General features: G+C 38.1%; 1 protein-coding gene across 11 annotated transcripts in view; it reads right to left on the reverse strand.

Annotated features, from left to right (window-relative positions):
* Window positions 1–19,979, reverse strand: part of SDCCAG8 (SHH signaling and ciliogenesis regulator SDCCAG8) — a 245,766-nt gene that overhangs the window by 176,135 nt on the left and 49,652 nt on the right. For all 11 annotated transcript variants that reach the window (XM_070768858.1, XM_019976099.2, XM_070768859.1 and 8 more), the window contains one exon: window positions 9,453–9,591. In XM_070768858.1, coding sequence (XP_070624959.1) covers window positions 9,453–9,591 — 139 coding nt within the window. The remainder of the gene's footprint in view (window positions 1–9,452; window positions 9,592–19,979) is intronic.

The raw sequence follows: 19,979 nt of genomic DNA on the forward strand, positions 1-19,979 counted from the left end.
TATAACATTCAATAATAAATTGAATTCAAACTCTCAAGAAAAAAAAACAATACAATTAAGGTGCTTGACTTATTAACAGAAAAATCTAAGTCATACTATGGTTTCTTAGTCTTATCCCATGTTTCCTCACAATATCCTCCTCTCTCAACCTCTATGTTGTTCCTTGAATTGAGAGAAAGAAACTGAAGCCTTATATGACTTATATACTGTATGCTTATAATTTGATAGTCACAGTTATTGTTAATGGAGATGGAAGTAGTCTCAGTAAGCACTGCAAAGTTTTATGCATTGTTATGCTTCCCTCTGGTGAAAGCTATAGTAAATACAGACAATAATACCTAGGATATGTGAATTTTCTTCCCTGTATCATGAACTCATTAAACTCTAACTTCTTTCAAACTCTTCTGGAAGTGTTCTATACTCCTAGGCATAAAATATGAGGATAAAATGCAATTGTCTAAGATTAATTGATAAGCAAATACTTGATGCCTAAAAAAAGATTCTCCTAGGGAGTTAGTCCCAAATCCAATTCTAGTTGAAAATGTTTGGGAGATAAAACTTTACATTAGATTTTCAAGGAAATGGAAAAGCATATTTTTTCTATAATTTAAACCACTGGAGCTTGAAATATTACTAATTAGAGATTTTTGTGCTTTGGAACACAATTGCTCTAGTGTAAAGTATTTTATAAGAACCTAATAAAAACATTCATAATGTTCACTAGCACACAACTATCATGAAAGAATAAAATGATTATGGAATATAAACTAGTATATCTAATCAGAAGGTTTTTCATTGAATAAGAACTCAGGAAGCAATCTTAGTTGGTATAGGAATAGTGGAAGGAACTGCTGAAGATCAGGCTAACGTGAAGAACAAAGAGTCAATTCAGAGAATTTAATCAGTTCAGCAACAAGGAACAGTAAATGATCCTGACAGGTAAAAGGCCTAGTGCCAAAATGATATAAGCACAAGTGAGAAGCTGTAAATCACATAAACAAAATATGTTGCTGAAGACTTGGTTTTGTGGAGGGCCTTCTATGAGAAGTAGCTACCACTGAAAGGTGATGGTGAGTATGAAAGCAGCAATGAAACACTGAATAAAAACAGTAGGTCAAAAACTGGATATTGATCACTCTTGGTTTGTAACCAGTGATCCCATATAAAAATGGCTTTTAGTTTTATTGTTTTCATTTTAATATATATTCCTGGTCACAGTGAAGGAAATATTAACTACCACTTGGAACTAGAAAAGTCATTTAATCTTGCAACAGACCTCATATACAAGATTTGGTTCTACTAAATAAATACATATACATTCTTTCCATTAGGGCTTCCCTCATAGCTCAGTTGGTAAAGAATCTGCCTGCAATGCAGGAGACCCTGGATTGATTCCTGGGTGGGGAAGATCCCTTGGAGAAGGGATAGGCTACCCTACCCACTCCAGTATTCCTGGGCTTCCCTTGTGGCTCAGCTGCTAAAGAATCTGCCTGCAATGCGGGAGACCTGGGTATGATCCCTGGGTGGGGAAGATCCCCTGGAGAAGGGAAAGGCTACCCACTCCAGTATTCTGGCCTGGAGAATTCCATGGACCATACAATCCATGGGGATGCAAAGAGTCGGACACGACTGAGTGACTTTCACTTTCACTTTCGTCTTTCCATTAAAGCTTTGTCTTTAAATTCTAAGACTCCTCTCTTAGTTTTCAGAATCCCAGATGATTCAGTACTCCTTGATTATACTCTATATAACCATTTAGTAAAGGCATATAACTGAATCCTCAGTGACTAGGTCAAGGAATGGCCAACTACAACTAACTGATAGATCTTCGCAGGTGACCATGTTAATTTGGGATCTGCAGCTTCCATTTCTCCTAGTAGTTCCCAAGGTTGTGGCTCCTTCTTTTCCCTGAGCACAACCCCTTTCTTGGTGGAAACGGCTATAGGTCTTGGGGAGTTGGGGACTTAGACAACCCTCTTCCTTTTGCACCCTTGGTTTCAGGTATTCAAAATTCAAATAAAGGCTAATGCACCTTATTTCAGTTTTTGTTAAAAATGACCTAAAATGCAGTGACCTAGAGGGGAAACCTGTGTGCATGCTAAGTCACTTCAGTTGTGTCCGACTCTGCGACCCCGTAGACTGTAGCTTGCCAGGCTCCTCTGTCAACGGGGAGAATACTGGAGTGGGTGCCATGCCCTCCTCCAGAGGATCTTCCAACCCAGGGATTGAACCTCCACCTCCTGAGGCTCCTGCATTGCAGGTGGATTCTTTACCACTGAGTCACTTCCTACCGGGGGAAGCCCTTTATATACATATATATATATATATATATATATATATATATATATACACACACACACAAAAACTCTGGGAGATAGTGAAGGACAGGGAAGTCTGCTATGCTGCAGTCCATGGGGTTTCAAAGAGTCTGACACAACTTAGCGACTGAACAACAACAAATATATAGACACACATACATCCTTTATTCACATTCTTTTCGGGCAACCACGAAATCTGTTCTCTATGTCTGCGAGTCTATTTCTGTTTCATAGGTAAGTTCATTTGCGTCATGTTTTAGATTCCACATACAAGTGACATCATACGGTATTTGCCTTTTTCTAAACTTTTTATTTTGTACTGAGGTATAGCCGATTAACAATGTTGTAATCGTTTCTGGTGAACAGTGAAGGGACTCAGCCATATAAATACACATACCCATTCTCCCTCCAACTCCCTTCCCATCTAGGCTACCACATAACATTGAGCAGAGTTCCATCGAACTCTGTTTGATATAATATTTATGAAATGTAATTGCTTCCACGTATTTAGCATGCAATATGCAAAATATAACACTAGATGGCAACAAATGTTAAGAAACTATAAGAACAAAGTAACAATTACATAATGCAGTAATAAAGTAGTTGATTTTAAAATTAAAGTATATATGCTGTTTTGATTTTTACTCTCAAAAAGCAAAATTCCTAATATGTTTTACTATATCTTGATGATAATAACTATTATACTTGCACTGCATTTTGTAAACTGCTTAGAAATCAATCCTGGCATAAATACTAACTCAATGAAAAACAGATTCATGATACACAATAGCCTTTCTAGTTCTTAACCACTGAAATATTACATCATAAAAATTATTTATAAAAATCCATATTAATATTTAAAGTTAATATCTAATGTTATTTCAATTCAATAAACATTTATGGTACAATTAATATGTAAATAGCCATTGTGAAGAATACAGTGATAGATGTCACAGGCCTGGTTTTTAAGGTCTTTCCATGGAGAGAACTATGTACACAGCCACAAAAATTATACACCACTCATTAGGAATACAGTGAAGGAAGAGATTAATTCAAACAAGAAGGGGTTGGAAAAAACTCTGGGGAAGACTGCCACCTGAGCTGACTCTCAGAGACTGAATAAGTATTTCACAGATGAACACAGTGCAGAAAAGTACATGAGCAAATTCATGGAAAGAGCTGATATAGATCACATTACAGAAACAGCACAAGTTATATGAAAACATCGCAGCACTGTTTATAATAGCCAGGACATGGAAGCAACCTAGATGTCCATCAGCAGATGAATGGATAAGAAAGCTGTGGTACATATACACAATGGAGTATTACTCAGCCATTAAAAAGAATACATTTGAATCAGTTCTAATGAGGTGGATGAAACTGGAGCCTATTATACAGAGTGAAGTAAGCCAGAAGGAAAAACAGAATTACAGTATACTAACGCATATATATGGAATTTAGAAAGATGGTAACAATAACCTGGTGTACGAGACAGCAAAAGAGACACTGATGTATAGAACAGTCTTATGGACTCTGTGGGAGAGGGAGAGGGTGGGAAGATTTGGGAGAGTGACATTGAAACATGTAGAATATCATGTAAGAAACGAGTTGCCAGTCCACGTTCGATGCGCGATACTGGATGCTTGGGGCTGGTGCACTGGGACGACCCAGAGGGATGGTGTGGGGAGGGAGGAGGGAGGAGGGTTCAGGATGGGGAACACATGTATGCCTGTGGCGGATTCATTTTGATATTTGGCAAAACTAATACAATTATGTAAAGTTTAAAAAAAAAAAAAAAAAAAAAAATGTGTAGTAAAAGATAAGGCTAGAAAAGTTAGAGTGGGACCACACTCTGAAAGATCTGGAAGGTTATGCTAAGGATTTGTCTTTTATTCTACTGCAAGGGGAGAGCTGCCCGAACAGGGAGATTTACAATTTAGGAAGACTTTGGCAGCAAAGTGAAAGAATACTGGGGTTGAAAGAGACTTGAGGGAGACCAACAGAAGGCTATTCCAAAAGGCCACATAGGTTGCATAAGAGTATGTGAGGACTTGAACCGAGGTACAGGAATGGAAGTTGCAGGGATAACTTAGTAAGGGCCTCTGAGGAGAAGGTGCGAGTTTGGTAATTGATTGGATGTTGAGAGTGACGAATGGGGAGGAGCCAAAGGATCTTAAAGGATCTAGGCCAGAACTGTTGGTAAGATGATAATACCATTATCTGAAAGAAGATAATATGGAAAATTGTAGAAGGAAAAGGAGTGACAGACAGAAAGGAGGAGAAAATTAACATTTTGGTAGTGTGGAGTTTCAGATGCTAATGGCATATCATCCATATAAAGAGATCTAGTAGCAGCTAGAAATGTAGGTCTGGGGCACAGAGGAGCTGTTAGAGCTAAACACACAGTGTAGAAGTGTTCAGTGAGAGGAAGACACAAAGTCCTGGAAATTAGGGCAACATGGGTGGAAGTCTAGGAACAAAAATGAGGAATGTCTGCATTCTAGGCTTGTGGAAAACAAGTTAAAAGGAATGTGGAAGAGTAGAGAAGAGCAATGCAAAGATGACTCACAGAGTGAAATACCAAACTAATCAAGGAGAAAAGATAATATTATACTAGCACAGTTAATGGCTTCCTGGAGTTGAGTCAAATGAGGACTAAGATGAAGTCACTGGGTTTAGTAATCAGGAAGTGGCTGGTGACCAAAAAGTGACCAATTCATTAGTATGAAATCAGACTACAGTTTGTTAAAAGCTTGACTGCAATGTGTTCAAAAATGAATGGAAAGCTACAAAGGTAAAAACAATGGAGAAAGAAGGATGAAAGATATAAGAAAGATATGATAACAAATGGTTTAGGGTCCCTGAAACCTTGGGAGTAGGACATATCAAGAACTTGGAGAGATTCATCTTGGAAAGTAAGAGGACCAAACAAGCAAGAAAAAAAAAATGAGAAGGCACATTTGAGAGATAATAAGGTTTGAAGAGCCTCTTGTCAGTTGGTTGTGATCTCAGTATAGGAGGTCAGCTATGAGAGTGAGGTGCTAAGCTGGGAAAATGAAGAAAGGAGAAATTGTTTGTTAAGTCAACAAATAAATCTTAAAAAAAAAAAAAAACTTGCAATCAGTAATTGATTGGCAGCCAGGTATAAAAGAGAGAATGACATCTAGGTTTCCAATTAGGACATGACAGTGGACAAAAGTGCCATTCAGTAGGTAAAGAACACAGCTATCTTGATGGAGTGAATATAATGGGTTTAGCTTGAAATTGTAAAATTCACATCTAAGTGGAAAGGGAAGAGGGACAGCCTGGAGATAATAGAGAAAATGAGGTATGCGAGGAGGTAGAAGAGGACACTGAATAGATTTAACTGAGATAGGAGAAAGAGAAAAGGCTCTGGTCAGAGAGATCAGTTTTAGAGTTTGAGATTTCATGGACACTTCAGTTCATGTGGGAGTTACAGCAGAACAGAAAAAAGTCTTAGAGTTAAGGAAGACAAAGTGTGTTGGTCTAAGATGTTGCATATGTTAACAGCATGAATGTTGAAACCTTTCAGAATGATGAAAAGAGATAGAGTGGAGGATGCTATGAACTGAATGTTTGTGCTTTTCCAAAATTCATATGTTGAAACCTAACCCTAATATGATGGACTTAGATAGTGGGCCCCATGGGAGGTGATCAGGTCATGAAAGCAGAGTCCTCATGAATGGGATTAGTGCCCTTAGAAAATAGATGCCAAAGAGTTCTCTTGCCCCTTCCACCATGTGAAGACATAGTGAGAAGACAGAAAGTGAGCTCTGACCAAACACTGAACCTGTTGGTGCCACAATCTTGAACTTCCAGAATTGTGAGAAATAAATGTTTGTTGTTTAAGCCACCATGTCTAAGGTATTTTCGTTATGGCAGCCTGAAAAGATTTGGACAAGAGAAAAAAAGGCTCAGAGGCTAAAGTTGTTAAAAAGTGTCAAAGATCTTACAACTATTTTATAAATCCAAGTATAAAATGGATGATTTTTTTAAAAATGTGTCAAATAATGTCTTCTAGATTGAGTGTTTAAGTCGATTAAAATTAGAGAGAGGAGAATCAATGATGATTCAAAGAGAAATGGTAACCTAATTTCAAAGAAAAATTAAGCAGGACTTCCTGGTAGTTTAGGAGATAATACTCCACGCTCCCAATACAGGGGGCCTGGTTTGATCCCTGGCCAGGGAACTAAGATTCCCACATACTGCAATTAAGCCTGCCTGCTGCAACTACCAAGCCCACCCAGTCTAGAGCCCACACACCACCACTAGAGAAGACCATGAGCCACAATAAAGAGTCTGTGCACCACAGCAAGCACAGGCAAAAGAAGTAATAAATAAATATATATATAAAGGACAGAAATGGTATGGACCTAACAGAAGCAGAAGATGTTAGGAAGGGGTGGCAAGAATACACAGAAGAACTGTACAAAAAAGATCTTCATGATCAAGATAATCACGATGGTGTGATCACTCACCTAGAGCCAGACATCCTAGAATGTGAAGTCAAATGGACCTTAGAAAGCATCACTACGAACAAAGCTAGTGGAGGTGATAGAATTCCAGTTGAGCTATTTCAAATCCTGAAAGATGATGCTGTGAAAGTGCTGCACTCAATATGCCAGCAAATTTGGAAAACTCAGCAGTGGCCACAGGACTGGAAAAGGTCAGTTTTCATTCCAGTCCCAAAGAAAGGCAATGCCAAAGAATGCTCAAACTACTGCACAATTGCACTCATCTCACACGCTAGTAAAATAATGCTCAAAATTATCCAAGACAGGCTTCAGCAATATGTGAACCATGAACTTTCTGAAGTTCAAGCTGGTTTTAGAAAAGGCAGAGGAACCAGAGATCAAATTGCCAACATCTGCTGGATCATCGAAAAAGCAAGAGTTCCAGAAAAACATCTATTTCTGCTTTATTGACTATGCCAAAGCCTTTGACTGTGTGGATCACAAAAAACTGTGGAAAATTCTGAAAGAGATGGGAATACCAGACCACCTGACCTGCCTCTTGAGAAACCTATATGCAGGTGAGGAAGCAACAGTTAGAACTGGATATGGAACAACAGACTGGTTCCAAATAGGAAAAGGAGTACATCAAGGCTGTATATTGTCACCCAGCTTATTTAACTTATATGCAGAGTACATCATGAGAAACACTGGGCTGGAAGAAGCACAAGCTGGAATCAAGATTGCCGGGAGAAATATCAATAACCTCAGATATGCAGATGATACCACCCTTATGGCAGAAAGTGAAGAGGAACTCAAAAGCCTCTTGATGAAAGTGAAAGTGGAGAGTGAAAAGGTTGACTTAAAGCTCAACATTCAGAAAACTAAGATCATGGCATCTGGTCCCATCACTTCATGGGAAATAGATGGGAAAACAGTGGAAACAGTGTCAGACTTTATTTTTGGGGGCTCCAAAATCACTACAGATGGTGACTACAGCCATGAAATTAAAAGATGCTTATTGCTTGGAAGGAAAGTTATGACCAACCTAGATAGCATATTGAAAAGCAGAGACATTACTTTGCCAACAAAGGTCCATCTAATCAAGGCTATGGTTTTTCCAGTTGTCATGTATGGATGTGAGAGTTGGACTATGAAGAAAGCCGAGCACCGAAGAATTGATGCTTTTGAACTGTGGTGTTGGAGAAGACTCTTGAGAGTCCCTTGGACTGCAAGGAGATCCAACCAGTCCACTCTGAAGGAGATCAGCCCTGGGATTTCTTTGGAAGGACTGATGCTGAAGCTGAAACTCCAGTACTTTGTCCACCTCAAGTGAAGAGTTGACTCATTGGAAAAGACTCTGAGCTGGGAGGGATTTGGCAGAAGGAGAAGGGGACAACAGAGGATGAAATGGCTGGATGGCATCACCGACTCGATGGATGTGAGTCTGAGTGAACTCCGGGAGTTGATGATGGACAGGGAGGCCTGGCGTGCTGCGATTCATGGGGTCGCAAAGAGTTGGACAGGACTGAGCGACTGAACTGAACTGAACCATAACAAAGGCCTGGAAATGGCAATATGGAGTGATATGAATGCTAACCTCCTCCATCATAACCAAATGAGATGAGATGAACAGCAAAGGGCTCCACTGGGGGTTTTGAGGGTCATAATACCAGCAAGGGGCAGCTAAAGTTCATTACAAATGAAGAAGTAAGAGTGTTTGAAGAAACAATAAAGTATATTAGGGCATTTGGTCAGAATGAACATTACTTTCAAAAGGTATAGGGGCACTATGAAGGTCAAATGGTCTAGGAAGAGTTAAAGATGAACTGGACAGAGAAAAATGGATAAAGCAATGACTGAGGAGAAGTTTAATATGAAGTTGATTAGCCCAATAAAATAGTGATGCTACTATATGGCTTAGACCAATGCCATCTAAGAGCATTTTTTGTGATAATGGAAATGTCCTATATTGCACTGACTAATACAGTAATCACCAGCTACATGTGGCTACCAGGTACTTCAAGTGTGGCTAGTGTGTCTACAGAAAACACACAGCAACTTTAATGGTTTAAGGTGTGGCCCTCAACAGCAGTGAATCAACAGTAACCTCCTACTATTCAAAGTGCTTAGAACACTGCCTGATCACTGTGTTAACTATTACTGACATTATCATTACCATTAAATGTGTTTGACTTAAGCATACAATGGATACCAATTCACAGCTAAAGATGCTATTCAATACACATATATTATTATTGTGGTATATTTGAATGTTCTCAAAATTTCCCAGGGACAGAGAAAAAAAGATCTGTCTTCAGTCATACATGAACATACAAAAATGGGTCACTATGGATGTTAACAGTTTCACTTAGCATTAAAAATTATCGGCAAATGAAAAGGTTAAGCATACAACTCTCTCAAAGTACCATACTACATTGTACTGTTCTTTCAATAGTGACATAGCAAGAGAATTTGCAGAGGAATAAGAATTCTCCAAAGAGCAAATGTGTTTAACTTAGAAATTCAGCACTAACAAACTGGTTTCCACTTTGTGTGTTTGGAAAAAAAGTTTAGTTATGGAGAATAAGCAAATAAGTATTCAGAAAAGAAAAGAAAAAGGAATTAGGGCATGCTTTCATTTTAATCTTATTAGACTTGCCTTGGTTTTTTCAAAACTGGCGTCCTCAGTCATTTTCACAGCTTGCTTCACCTGCTTATAAGCACTTGCTTCTCTTTGCTGCACTTCTGTCAAGCTGTTCCTCACGGAAACTAGCACAGACATTAAGTCATCTCTTTCTCTGTCAGCACAAAAAGAACAGTGAAAACAAGAAATGATCAAATGGTCAAGTATTCATAAGTCAGGGAGGAAAAAGCATTGATATGCATTAGAAGAAGAGCCAGGGCAGGCCAGCCCAGCACATGTTCAAGCACACCCCAGAGAAAGACCCTCTGTTGTCACTTGGTGAGGGGCAGGCAGGACAGCCAGAAGAGCAGGGAGCACTCATAGCAGGACTGCATCCGGGTGGGGTAATAACCTACTGTGGAGAGGACTGGCACACTGAGGGCTGCAGAGGAAAGCCCAGAAAAGAAGAAATTAGTTAAAAAGCTAAGTGTAGGCGGCAGAAAAGGAGAAAAAACTAACAAAGTTGTGAACGTGTGAAGGTCACTCAGTTGTGTCAGACTGTGACCCTATGGATGATACCATCCATGGAATTCTCCAGGCCAGAATACTGGAGTGGGTAGCCTATCCCTTCTGTACTGGATCTTCCCCACCCAGGAATTGAACTGGGGTCTCCTGCATTACAGGTGGATTCTTTACCAACTGAACTATCAGGGAAGGTGGGAATTGTACCTCAAAGTAGAAGTAACCATGGTAAGAAGGGACTACTGAGGTTTTGTTTACACTACTGGCTCTCTGCTCTACTAGAACCAACATGTTTTTTTTTTCTTTTCGTCTTCCTTTCACAACCCTCTTTTTGACACTTCTTGGCTTCCCTGGTGGCTCAGATGGTAAAGCGTTTGCCTGCAATTCAGGAGACTCGGGTCCAATCCCTGGGTCGGGAAGATTCCCTGGAAAAGGAAATAGCAACCCATCCCAGTATTCTTGCCTGAAAAATCCCATGGTTGGAGGAGCCTGGTAGGTTTAGCCCACAGAGTCTCAAAGAGTCGGACATGACTAAGCGGCTTCACTTATGAATGAAAAACTTTCACCTACTTATGAAAGTATTTTTTCTTTCAATGGGTAGTACTGTTGGATTACTCAAATGCCTTGATTACACATAATACTTGTTATTTTACAAAATCTTACCCCCCTAGGTTTGATCATTGCCTAACTCTGCCCCCTTCTCAGCAATTCTCATAAAGCTAAGCTATTTCTTGGGGACAGAACTGAACTGAATGCCAAAATGCTTTGGCATGTAAAATAGCAGCAAGGCTCCAATCTCATGGATTAATTTAAGCAAACTCCACATAAAAGATTTCAGGATATCTGGAGCTCATCCACTGGATAAAAATGATCAATAGACCCCCCCCAAAAGTGAGGTGGGAAACTTTCTATTAACACAAAACAAACAAAAAAAGTAAGTTGGACTGTTACTTATGCTATTCCATACTTTGTTAAAGAGCTCAAGTTTTAAACTGTGATTTCAAATTCACTTGAAGTAACTGCTGTAGCTTCTTTTTCATTGCCAAGTTCTGAACTATTGCTAAACAGTCAACTGTAAACTATTAATAAAGAGTTCATTTTAAGGAGTCCTAACTTAAAAGATTAAATCTCTGAGTTTGAATTACTTTCAAAATTGACCAATGTCTTGATTAAAAAATTTTCTTAAAAATAAAATAATTTAAACTATTTGTGGCATTTGGAAAACAGTCGTATTTTAAAAAATATGTAATACTGAACAAAGTTACATTATTAACAGTTTCATAAAAGCTCTTTTTGTTAAAAGAAGAATAAATTGCTCCAAGTATCATAAAATTTGTGGGAGCTGACTTCACTTTCACTTTTCACTTTCATACATTGGAGAAGGAAATGGCAACCCACTCCAGTGCTCTTGCTTGGAGAATCCCAGGGACAGGGAAGCCTGGTGGGCTGCCGTCTATGGGGTCGCACAGAGTCGGACACGACTGAAGCGACTTAGCAGCAGCAGCAGCAGCAGTGATCTTCATTTTAGAATTTCCTGATTCACTTATTTTCAACTGAGAAAAATAATTTTTTTGTCTAAAGGAAATGAAAAAGGAGTGAATTATTTTGATCAAATATAATCAAACACAGTAATTATGTGAAAAAGTGGAAGAATCAAAGCAAGATTATTCTGGTTGAGTAAAAAACATTAAGTAAAATGCAAACAAAATCAATTTCATATTTATTTGCATTTCAGAAAATGCTCTAACATAAAAGGGACTAGCTTCATTGAGAATATGCAACCCAACTAGAACCTGTGTTTCCAAGTAGAAAATAAAAATTCACTCTTAAGGATAACAGGTCAATATCATATAGTTACCTTTGCTAAAGTTTTAGACCTACTAAGAAACCAAAGTCACTATTCAATGATACTCTTACCTATTCCTAATACTATACCACCATCAAACCTGAAGTTACAAATAAAAAGATTAACAAAAAACCTCAGAATATATATTAACAAACAGGCCACAATAGGATCAAGTTTCTAACAAATTTGCTTCTTACAGGAGACTTACACTTAATATATTTAAACTATTTCTAGTATATCCTCTTGCTAAGAGTAGTCTGTCACACAGTACATACTCAGTGAAATAAATGGCGAAAGAATAAATGAATGAATAATGACTTTGCTACAGGAGGGTATCAAAGAGGGTAAGCAAAATTCTGTCCCAGTTCTAATATTTTACAGTTAAATTTTTTTTTAGTTCCCCCACCAGGGATCGAACCCATGTCCCCTTTGGGGAAGTCTGGAATCTTAACCACAGGACTACCAGGGAAGTCTCCTATATCTAAATTTAAAAAGTCACTAGACTACTTAGAACTGGAAACAAAAGAGTTTAATTGCTCTGGATCAAAAAATTTTCAGAACATGAGCTCACCAATTTCAGACTATTGAATGACAAAAAAATCATCAAAGATAAACCCTCAAATACTGTGGTGGCTCAGACAGTAAATAATCTGCTTGCAATGCAGGAGAACCAGGTTCAATCCCTGGGTCAGGAAGATCTCCTGGAGAAGGAAATGGCAACCCACTCCAGTATTCTTGCCTGGGAAATCCCATAGACAGAGGCACCTGAAGGGCTGCACTCCATGGGGTCACAAAGAGTCAGACACGACTGAGCAACTAACCCATACACACACACACACACACACACACACACACAGATGTTTTGTTAAGGTCACCATTCAACAGTGAATCTGTAAAAGAACTGTACTAAAAATTTGTGCAACCACTGGACTGACACACTATGATTTTATGTAAAAGAAATGTAATATATGCTTCAAGGTGGCCCTCAGACCATCTGAAAAGTTCAGGAGAGATACTTAAATTACACATAGGCTTACAGGTGCCACTAGCAATTCTGGCAATTTAGGACTATCTAAATTTGGCAATTTAGGGCTTCCCTGGTGGCTGAGATGGTAAAGAATCTACCTGCAATGTGGGAGACCTGGGTTCAATCCCTGGATCTGGAAGATCCCCTGGAGAAGGGAATGCCTACTTGCTCCCAGTATTCTTGCCTGGATAATTCCATGGACTGAGGAGCCTGGCAGGCTATAGTCCATGGGGTTGCAAAAGAGTGGGGCATGACTGAGAGACTAACACACAGGACTATCCACTCAGTCACTGCATTTTTTATTTGTTTTGTTTCAACTTAGCCAGCCCACATACCAAATAGCAAGCACTTGAAAAAACAACCCTAGGTATGTGAGCCCTGTCCTCAATATAAGGCTTCCTATGGGGCCCACTAAGTAAAGAATCTGCCTGTAATGTACGAGATGCAGGAGAAGAAGATTTGATCCCTGCGGTGGGAAGATCCCCTGGAGAAGAGCATGGCAACTAAATCCAGTATTCTTGCCTGGAGAATTCCACGGACAGAGAAGACTAGCAGGCTACAGTCCGTGGGGTCGCAAAGAGTTAGACCCAACTGAAGTGAACGAAAATGCGTGCAACATAAGGCCCTGCTTCCTGTCCCATTTCTATGTTCATCTGGCCGACACCTTCTTGAGTTTTTTTCTCCTGTACTTCAGCCCCATGCTACTACTCATTATCTGTCCTTCAGAAACGGTCAATTCTGGCCACCCAGACTAACTAGTCAGCTGCAGTGCTGCTCCTAGTCCATAGTGCCAGCCCAAAGCCAGGCCTGGGCAAGCCTCTTACGATGGCAAGTCATACAAACTTACATGATACATCAATGTGAGAGTGAGAGGGCCGTCTCCAATGGCAAAAGTTCTTTAACTGCTTAAAAACACCATGGGAATGTTTTGATGAGTGTGATCATGGAGTTTTTCAAACAAAGCAAGCAATACAGCATTAATCCTGCAACATGCCATGATGCAGATGATAGAGCAGCTGAGGCAGAAAATGAAGTAAGAAGCAGGGGTGTCGCTTCTAGGATGAACGAACAATCATGTAGTATTTAAGGAAACTAGTATTTAAGGAACCTAGAGCAACAATCAGAGCAAAAAGGACTGAGAAAGTCTCTGAATAATCTTGGCCAATGTTTATATACGGAAAAGAGAGGAGTTGGTCTGATACACACATGAGCTTCATCTTGAAATATGGAGTACTCCATATTTAATTCCTTCAATTCCTAAGCTATTCCACAGTTATTAGCAGTTTTAAGATTTATTAAACATCACTGTTTTTAAAAGAAAGTCTAGAAGGCTGACTACAACATTTCCTTGTTCCTCATTTCTGGGAAGTTCCCACTACAGTCTTTCTTTTTCTTTTGGTTTTCTGTGTATGTGTGTAAGAGAGATAATGAATTCTCTTTTATTCTTAAGCAGTTATCCTTAGTTTTTTTAATTTTCTTTTTTAAAAACTGAAATATAGTTGCAAAGCAAGCTATACAGAAGATTGCTTGGCTATCATATGGGTGATTGGCTAAAAAATCAACAAAGTAGCTTAAAATTGGTACCACAATACTACATTTTTCAATAGAGACCAAGACACACTTTTAATTTACCATATTTGGGATACAACTTCAAAAATTTCACATTAGAGTCATGCAGGAAATACTACAGTACAGTTCATTGAGGGTTCAGGCTTCTTAATTATGCTTAAAACTAGAAATCGAACCTAAAAAGTTTTGGCCACTCTTCAAAGTCAGCATAAGATTCAATATTTAGCTTTCTGCATTAGTAAATTGAAAGAAACTGAACACCAGCTTAGGCCATGGGAATAATACAGACAATGATTTTCACTGACAGTAAAAGTAGAAGCCTTCCACAGTATACTGTTATTAAAGTAGAATATGAGTCAATGACATGCTGACAAAGCAGAAAACTGAACTGAAAAGGTTGACATTTATTCTAAGAGGCTAAGAGCTGAAATATAGGATAGAGACAAAGGAATATGTAACTGGGCAAGAATCTAATTTCTAAATGACTGCCAGGCTTGGAATCAATGTAAACATCGTAGCTTCCTTTTAAGACATTTTACTTATAACACAGAAGTGAAAGTGAAGTCACTCAGTCATGTCCGACTCTTTGCAACCCCATGGACTGTAGCCTACCAGGCTCCTCCATCCACGGGATTTTCCAGGCAATAATACTGGAGTGGGTCACCGTTTCCTTCTCCAGGAGATCTTCCCGACCCAGGGATTGAACCCAGGCCTCCCACATTGTAGGGTTAGGGTTAGAAGGATAATATGAAATCAATATAATAGGAAAAAGAAACACTGCTTTTTATTTGCTGACTGGTTTTCCCTGACTAGTTTATCTTAGAATATCCTCTTCATCTGCATGACTTTGAATATGCTTTTTTCATTTTAAAATTAATCTTTCATTAAATTCTTCTTATAATAAATTAATTACCAATATGGTTAAAATTGGTAATTAAAATTTCCATGTGTTAAAAAGCAGAGACATCACTTTGCCAACAAAATCCATATAGTAAAGCTATGGCTTTTCCAGTAGTCATGTACAGATGTGAGAGTTGAACCATAAAGACGGCTGAGTGAAAAGAATTGATGCTTCGAATTGTGGTGCTAGGAAATACTCTTAAGAGTCTCTTGGATTGCAAAGAGATCAAATCAGTCAATCCTAAAGGAAATCAATCCTGAGTATTCATTGGAAGGACTGATGCTGAAGCTCCAATACTTTGGCCAGCTGATGTGAAATGCTGATTCATTGGAAAAGACCCTGATGCTGGGAAAGACTGAGTGCAGGAGGAGAAGAGGGCAGCAGAGGAAGAGATAGTTAGAAAGCATTACTGACTCAATGTACATGAATGTGAGCACTCTGTGGGAGACAGTGAAGGACGGGAGAGCCTGGTGTGCTGCAGTCCATGGGGTCACAAAGAGTCAGACACAATTTAGCAACTGAACAACAACAGTGGTTAGAGACTGCTTAACACACACGGTCAGTTTCAATGCCTTCTTCTACTTCTCCAGTGGTAATCACTGTTAAATATTGGGATTATTCTTTTGCATCTTTTTCTATGCACATGTATTCATCTGGTTGTGAGTGAGCCTCTAAGAAAATACAAATAGTTTCCTGCCAGGTATGTCTTTCTTATCTTTTTTTCATTTTTTTTCCTTCAATAACATATTTTGGAGCTTAGTTGAACATTAGTACATATAGATCTACTCCATTCTCTTTTTTTTTTGTACATAAAATTTCATACTTTATCTAAACTGAAGCCCAGTTATTCTTGTTTAAGGATATTTATTTAGGTTGTTTACATCTAAAAGGAAAACCTATTGGTTTCTTCTATACTTTCTATGCTCACAATACTTCTGCTACCACATCTGTAGATTTTCCACACATAGCAATTCTCTAATTCTGAGTGGCTACTAACTCAATTCTGATACCAACTGCCTGGAATTGACACAAACCCTGCAGGTTAAGGTTCAGTCCCACATAACAATCTCAACTTTAGGTTCCAATTGTAAGTCCCAGGTACCTTGTATCTCTTTTGATCAAAAACCATGGATTTCCATGATCCTTTCCAGTGCAAAATTATTTGCTAGAACAGCTCACAGAACTCAGGAAAGTGTTTTCCTTAATATTGCTCACTTATAATCATGAACAGATAAATAGAAGAGATCACTAGACAAAGGTATGTGGGAAGGTGTGTGGAGCTTCCACATCCCGTCTGGTGTCACATTCTAGTACTCAATGTGTTGACCAATCCAGAAGCTCCCTAAACTCCATTGTTTAGAGTTTGTCTAGAAGTTCCACAGGCATGATTGATTAAATCATTGGCCATTAATGCCTGGACTTCATCTCCAGCTCTTTCCCTTCCTAAAGGTTGTGAAGTAGAGATTGAAAATTCCAATCTTCGAATTACATGGATGGTTTCTGTGGCAACCAGCATTCTCATCCTTAGTCAAAAGTCATCTACTTAATATAAACTCATGGGCTTAACAATAACAACCTATTGCAGAAGCAGAGGAAAAACACAAATGTTAGTACAAAATACATACTTATTGCTTTTACCACTTTGAAAAATACAGAAGTTTTTGGAGTTCTATGCAAAGAATGGGAAATGAAGACAAAAATATGTATTTCTTATCAAATGACAATATCATAACAGCATTACAAATAATGCTGCAAATAGAGTTCCCTACAAATGCCCTATTATGGTATACATACATTCTCTAGTGTAGATTTTGAAACATGTAATACACAATTTAAATATTAATGAACAGTGCTAAATTACCCTCAAAAGTAGTGTCAATCTATACTTCCATTAGCAGTATATGAAAATACAGACTTATTCATAGCCTCATCAATTCTTGAGACCACTAATCTTTTTAAAATTTTCACCAATTTGATAGTTGGCATTTTTAAACTGGTATTTCCTTGAATGAGGCTTTTTTGGTGGCTCAGCAGTAAAGAATTCACATGTAATACAGGAGCTGCAGGTTTGATCCCTGTGTCAGGAAAATCATCTGGAGAAGGAAATGGCAACCCATTCTACTATTGCCTGAAAAATCCCATGGACAGAGGAGCCTGGTGGATTATAGTCCATGGGGTTGCAAAAGTTGGACACAACTTAGTGATCACCATTTTCTTAAATAATAACACCACCACCATTTTCTTGAATAATAACAGAATGAATAGCTTAAATGGCAAAATGACAACAAATAAACGTTGGCAAGGATGGAAGAAAAGGCAACTCTAGAGCACTGTTGGTGGAAACGTAAATTAGTAAGCTGTTAGGTAAAACAGTATGAAAGTTCCTCGAAAAATTTAAAGTACCAAAAGAACTACCGTATGGTCCAGAAATTCCACCTCTGGGTAGTTTTCAGAAGAAAACAGAAACAGAAATCCAAAAGGATGTAGATGCCCCTATGTTCACTGCAGCCTTATTTCCAATAGCCATTATACAGAAGCAACAGACATGTCCATCAAAGAACACAATAAAGAGGATGAGGTAGACGGGTATAAATACACATGCATAAACAATGAAATATTACTCAGCTATACAATGGCTGAATGAAGTGAAATGAAATCTTGCCATCTGCAACAATACAGATGGACTTAGAGGGTATTATGCTAAGCAAAATAAGTCAGACAATAAAACATGATTTCATTTATGTTTGGAAAATCTGAATAACAAAACATGAACTAATGTAACAGAACAGAAACAAAATCAGATACAAACAGGGGGTTGCCAGAGGGGAGGGTTTTAGGAAGATGAGTAAAATAGGTAAATGAGATTAAGATTATTTATTTTGAAACTTAAGTCAAAGGATCACATGTGCAGCGTGGGAAATACAGTTAATAATATTGTAATAATTTTACATGGTGACAGGTTTAACTAGACTTATGGTGGTGATCATTTTGTAATGTATAGAATTATCAAATCACTATATTGTGCACGTGGAACTAACATGGTATTGTGGGTCAGTTACACTTCAATTAAAAAAAAAGAATGAATACTTAACTCGTGCATTATCATCCTCTTTTATTGCTTACCAATTCCTATCCTATACCTACTTTGCAACTAGGAAGTTTTTCTTTTCTGTTTCTTTTAAAAGAAATTATTTATACATTGTACCAAAAACTTTTTTCTATAAAATATAAATATTTTCCTATCTTTTAGTTTAGTTTGCAATATTGTATCATAAGTAAGTTTTTGTGTTAGTGGAGTCAAATGTAACATTTTATTTTCCCTTTTGACTTACTTTCCTCATCATGCTCAGAACTTTAATTAGCCCAAGTCCATAAAGATGTTTTTCTATATTTTCTCCTAATACTTTTGTAGTCTAGAAATCATATCTAGGTCTTTAAACCATCTTGAATTTACTTTTGTGAAGTATGATTCCATTCTTTTTTCAAATATAAACAAGCAAATTTTTAACTTCTCTGAGTCTCAGTTTCCTTAGTTGTAGAATGACAGCAATCTACTTACCTCATCAATGTTTAACTATTAAAAGACATTATGTTTTAAATTTCCTGGTACAATCCTTGGTATATTAGAAATGTTTATTACACATCAGTTTTATCTGAAAATATATTTAACATACATTTAATAGATTGTCACTATGTGAAATACTAGCGTGCGTGCTCAGTTGCGTCCGATTCTTTTCAACCCCGTGGACTGTAGCCTGCCAGGCTCCTTTGTCCATGGAATTTTCCAGGCAAGAATGTGGAGTGGGTTGCCATTTCCTTCTCTAAGGGATCTTTCCGACCCAGCCTGCATCTCCTGCATTGGCAGGTGGATTCTTTATCACTAAGCATTCTTTATCACCTAAGGATTCTTTATCACCTGGGAAGCTGATATGTAATAAATATGAATAAGTTAATACTATATTTAATAATTAATATAATATTTAACAAATAGCAAGGCCATCAGTGCAGATCATGAAAAGTAACAGTGGAGAAATTTAGTTTTTATATAACAACCAATAAATTAGTCACATGTAGAAACCATGGTTGTGGGACATTTTTACTATTTCCAAGTATAGGAGGTAAAGATGGGTTTTAATATTTATAGAGCGTTTATAATATGGAAGGAAATGTTTGAAGCAATATATAGGTATGCATTCAACGTTCCCTCAAAAATAATACTATTAGGTACTTTTACCTCCATTTTCAAGTGGGGGAATTGAGGCATGAGAGGATTGAACCCAGGTCTCCTGCATTGCAGGTGGTCTCCTACACTGCAGGCAGATTCTTTACCAACTGAGCCACCAGGAAAGCCCTAAACAAAGTAAGCTGGCAGTAGAACCAAAGTATGGATCCAGGCAGTTTGACTCAAAAGCTAACACTCGAGTCACAAGGCTAAGCTGCATCCATAATATTCCAAGAGGTGGTATTGAATATTATTCACCAAAACAAAGGAAGACTTCAAACTCAGGGAAGTAAATTCATTCATCCAAAGGTCAAAACTGACTTTAATGACCAAGTCTTTTCATTCTTGACACCAGTTCCAATTAGAGGATCTCTGATGTTAACAAAGTTATGACCAACCTAGACAGCGTATTAAAAAGCAGAGACATTACTTTGCCAACAAAGGTCTGTCTAGTCAAGGCTATGGTTTTTCCAGCA

This window comes from Bos indicus, chromosome 16 (genome assembly GCF_029378745.1).
Source record: "Bos indicus isolate NIAB-ARS_2022 breed Sahiwal x Tharparkar chromosome 16, NIAB-ARS_B.indTharparkar_mat_pri_1.0, whole genome shotgun sequence".
NCBI lineage: Eukaryota > Metazoa > Chordata > Mammalia > Artiodactyla > Bovidae > Bos > Bos indicus.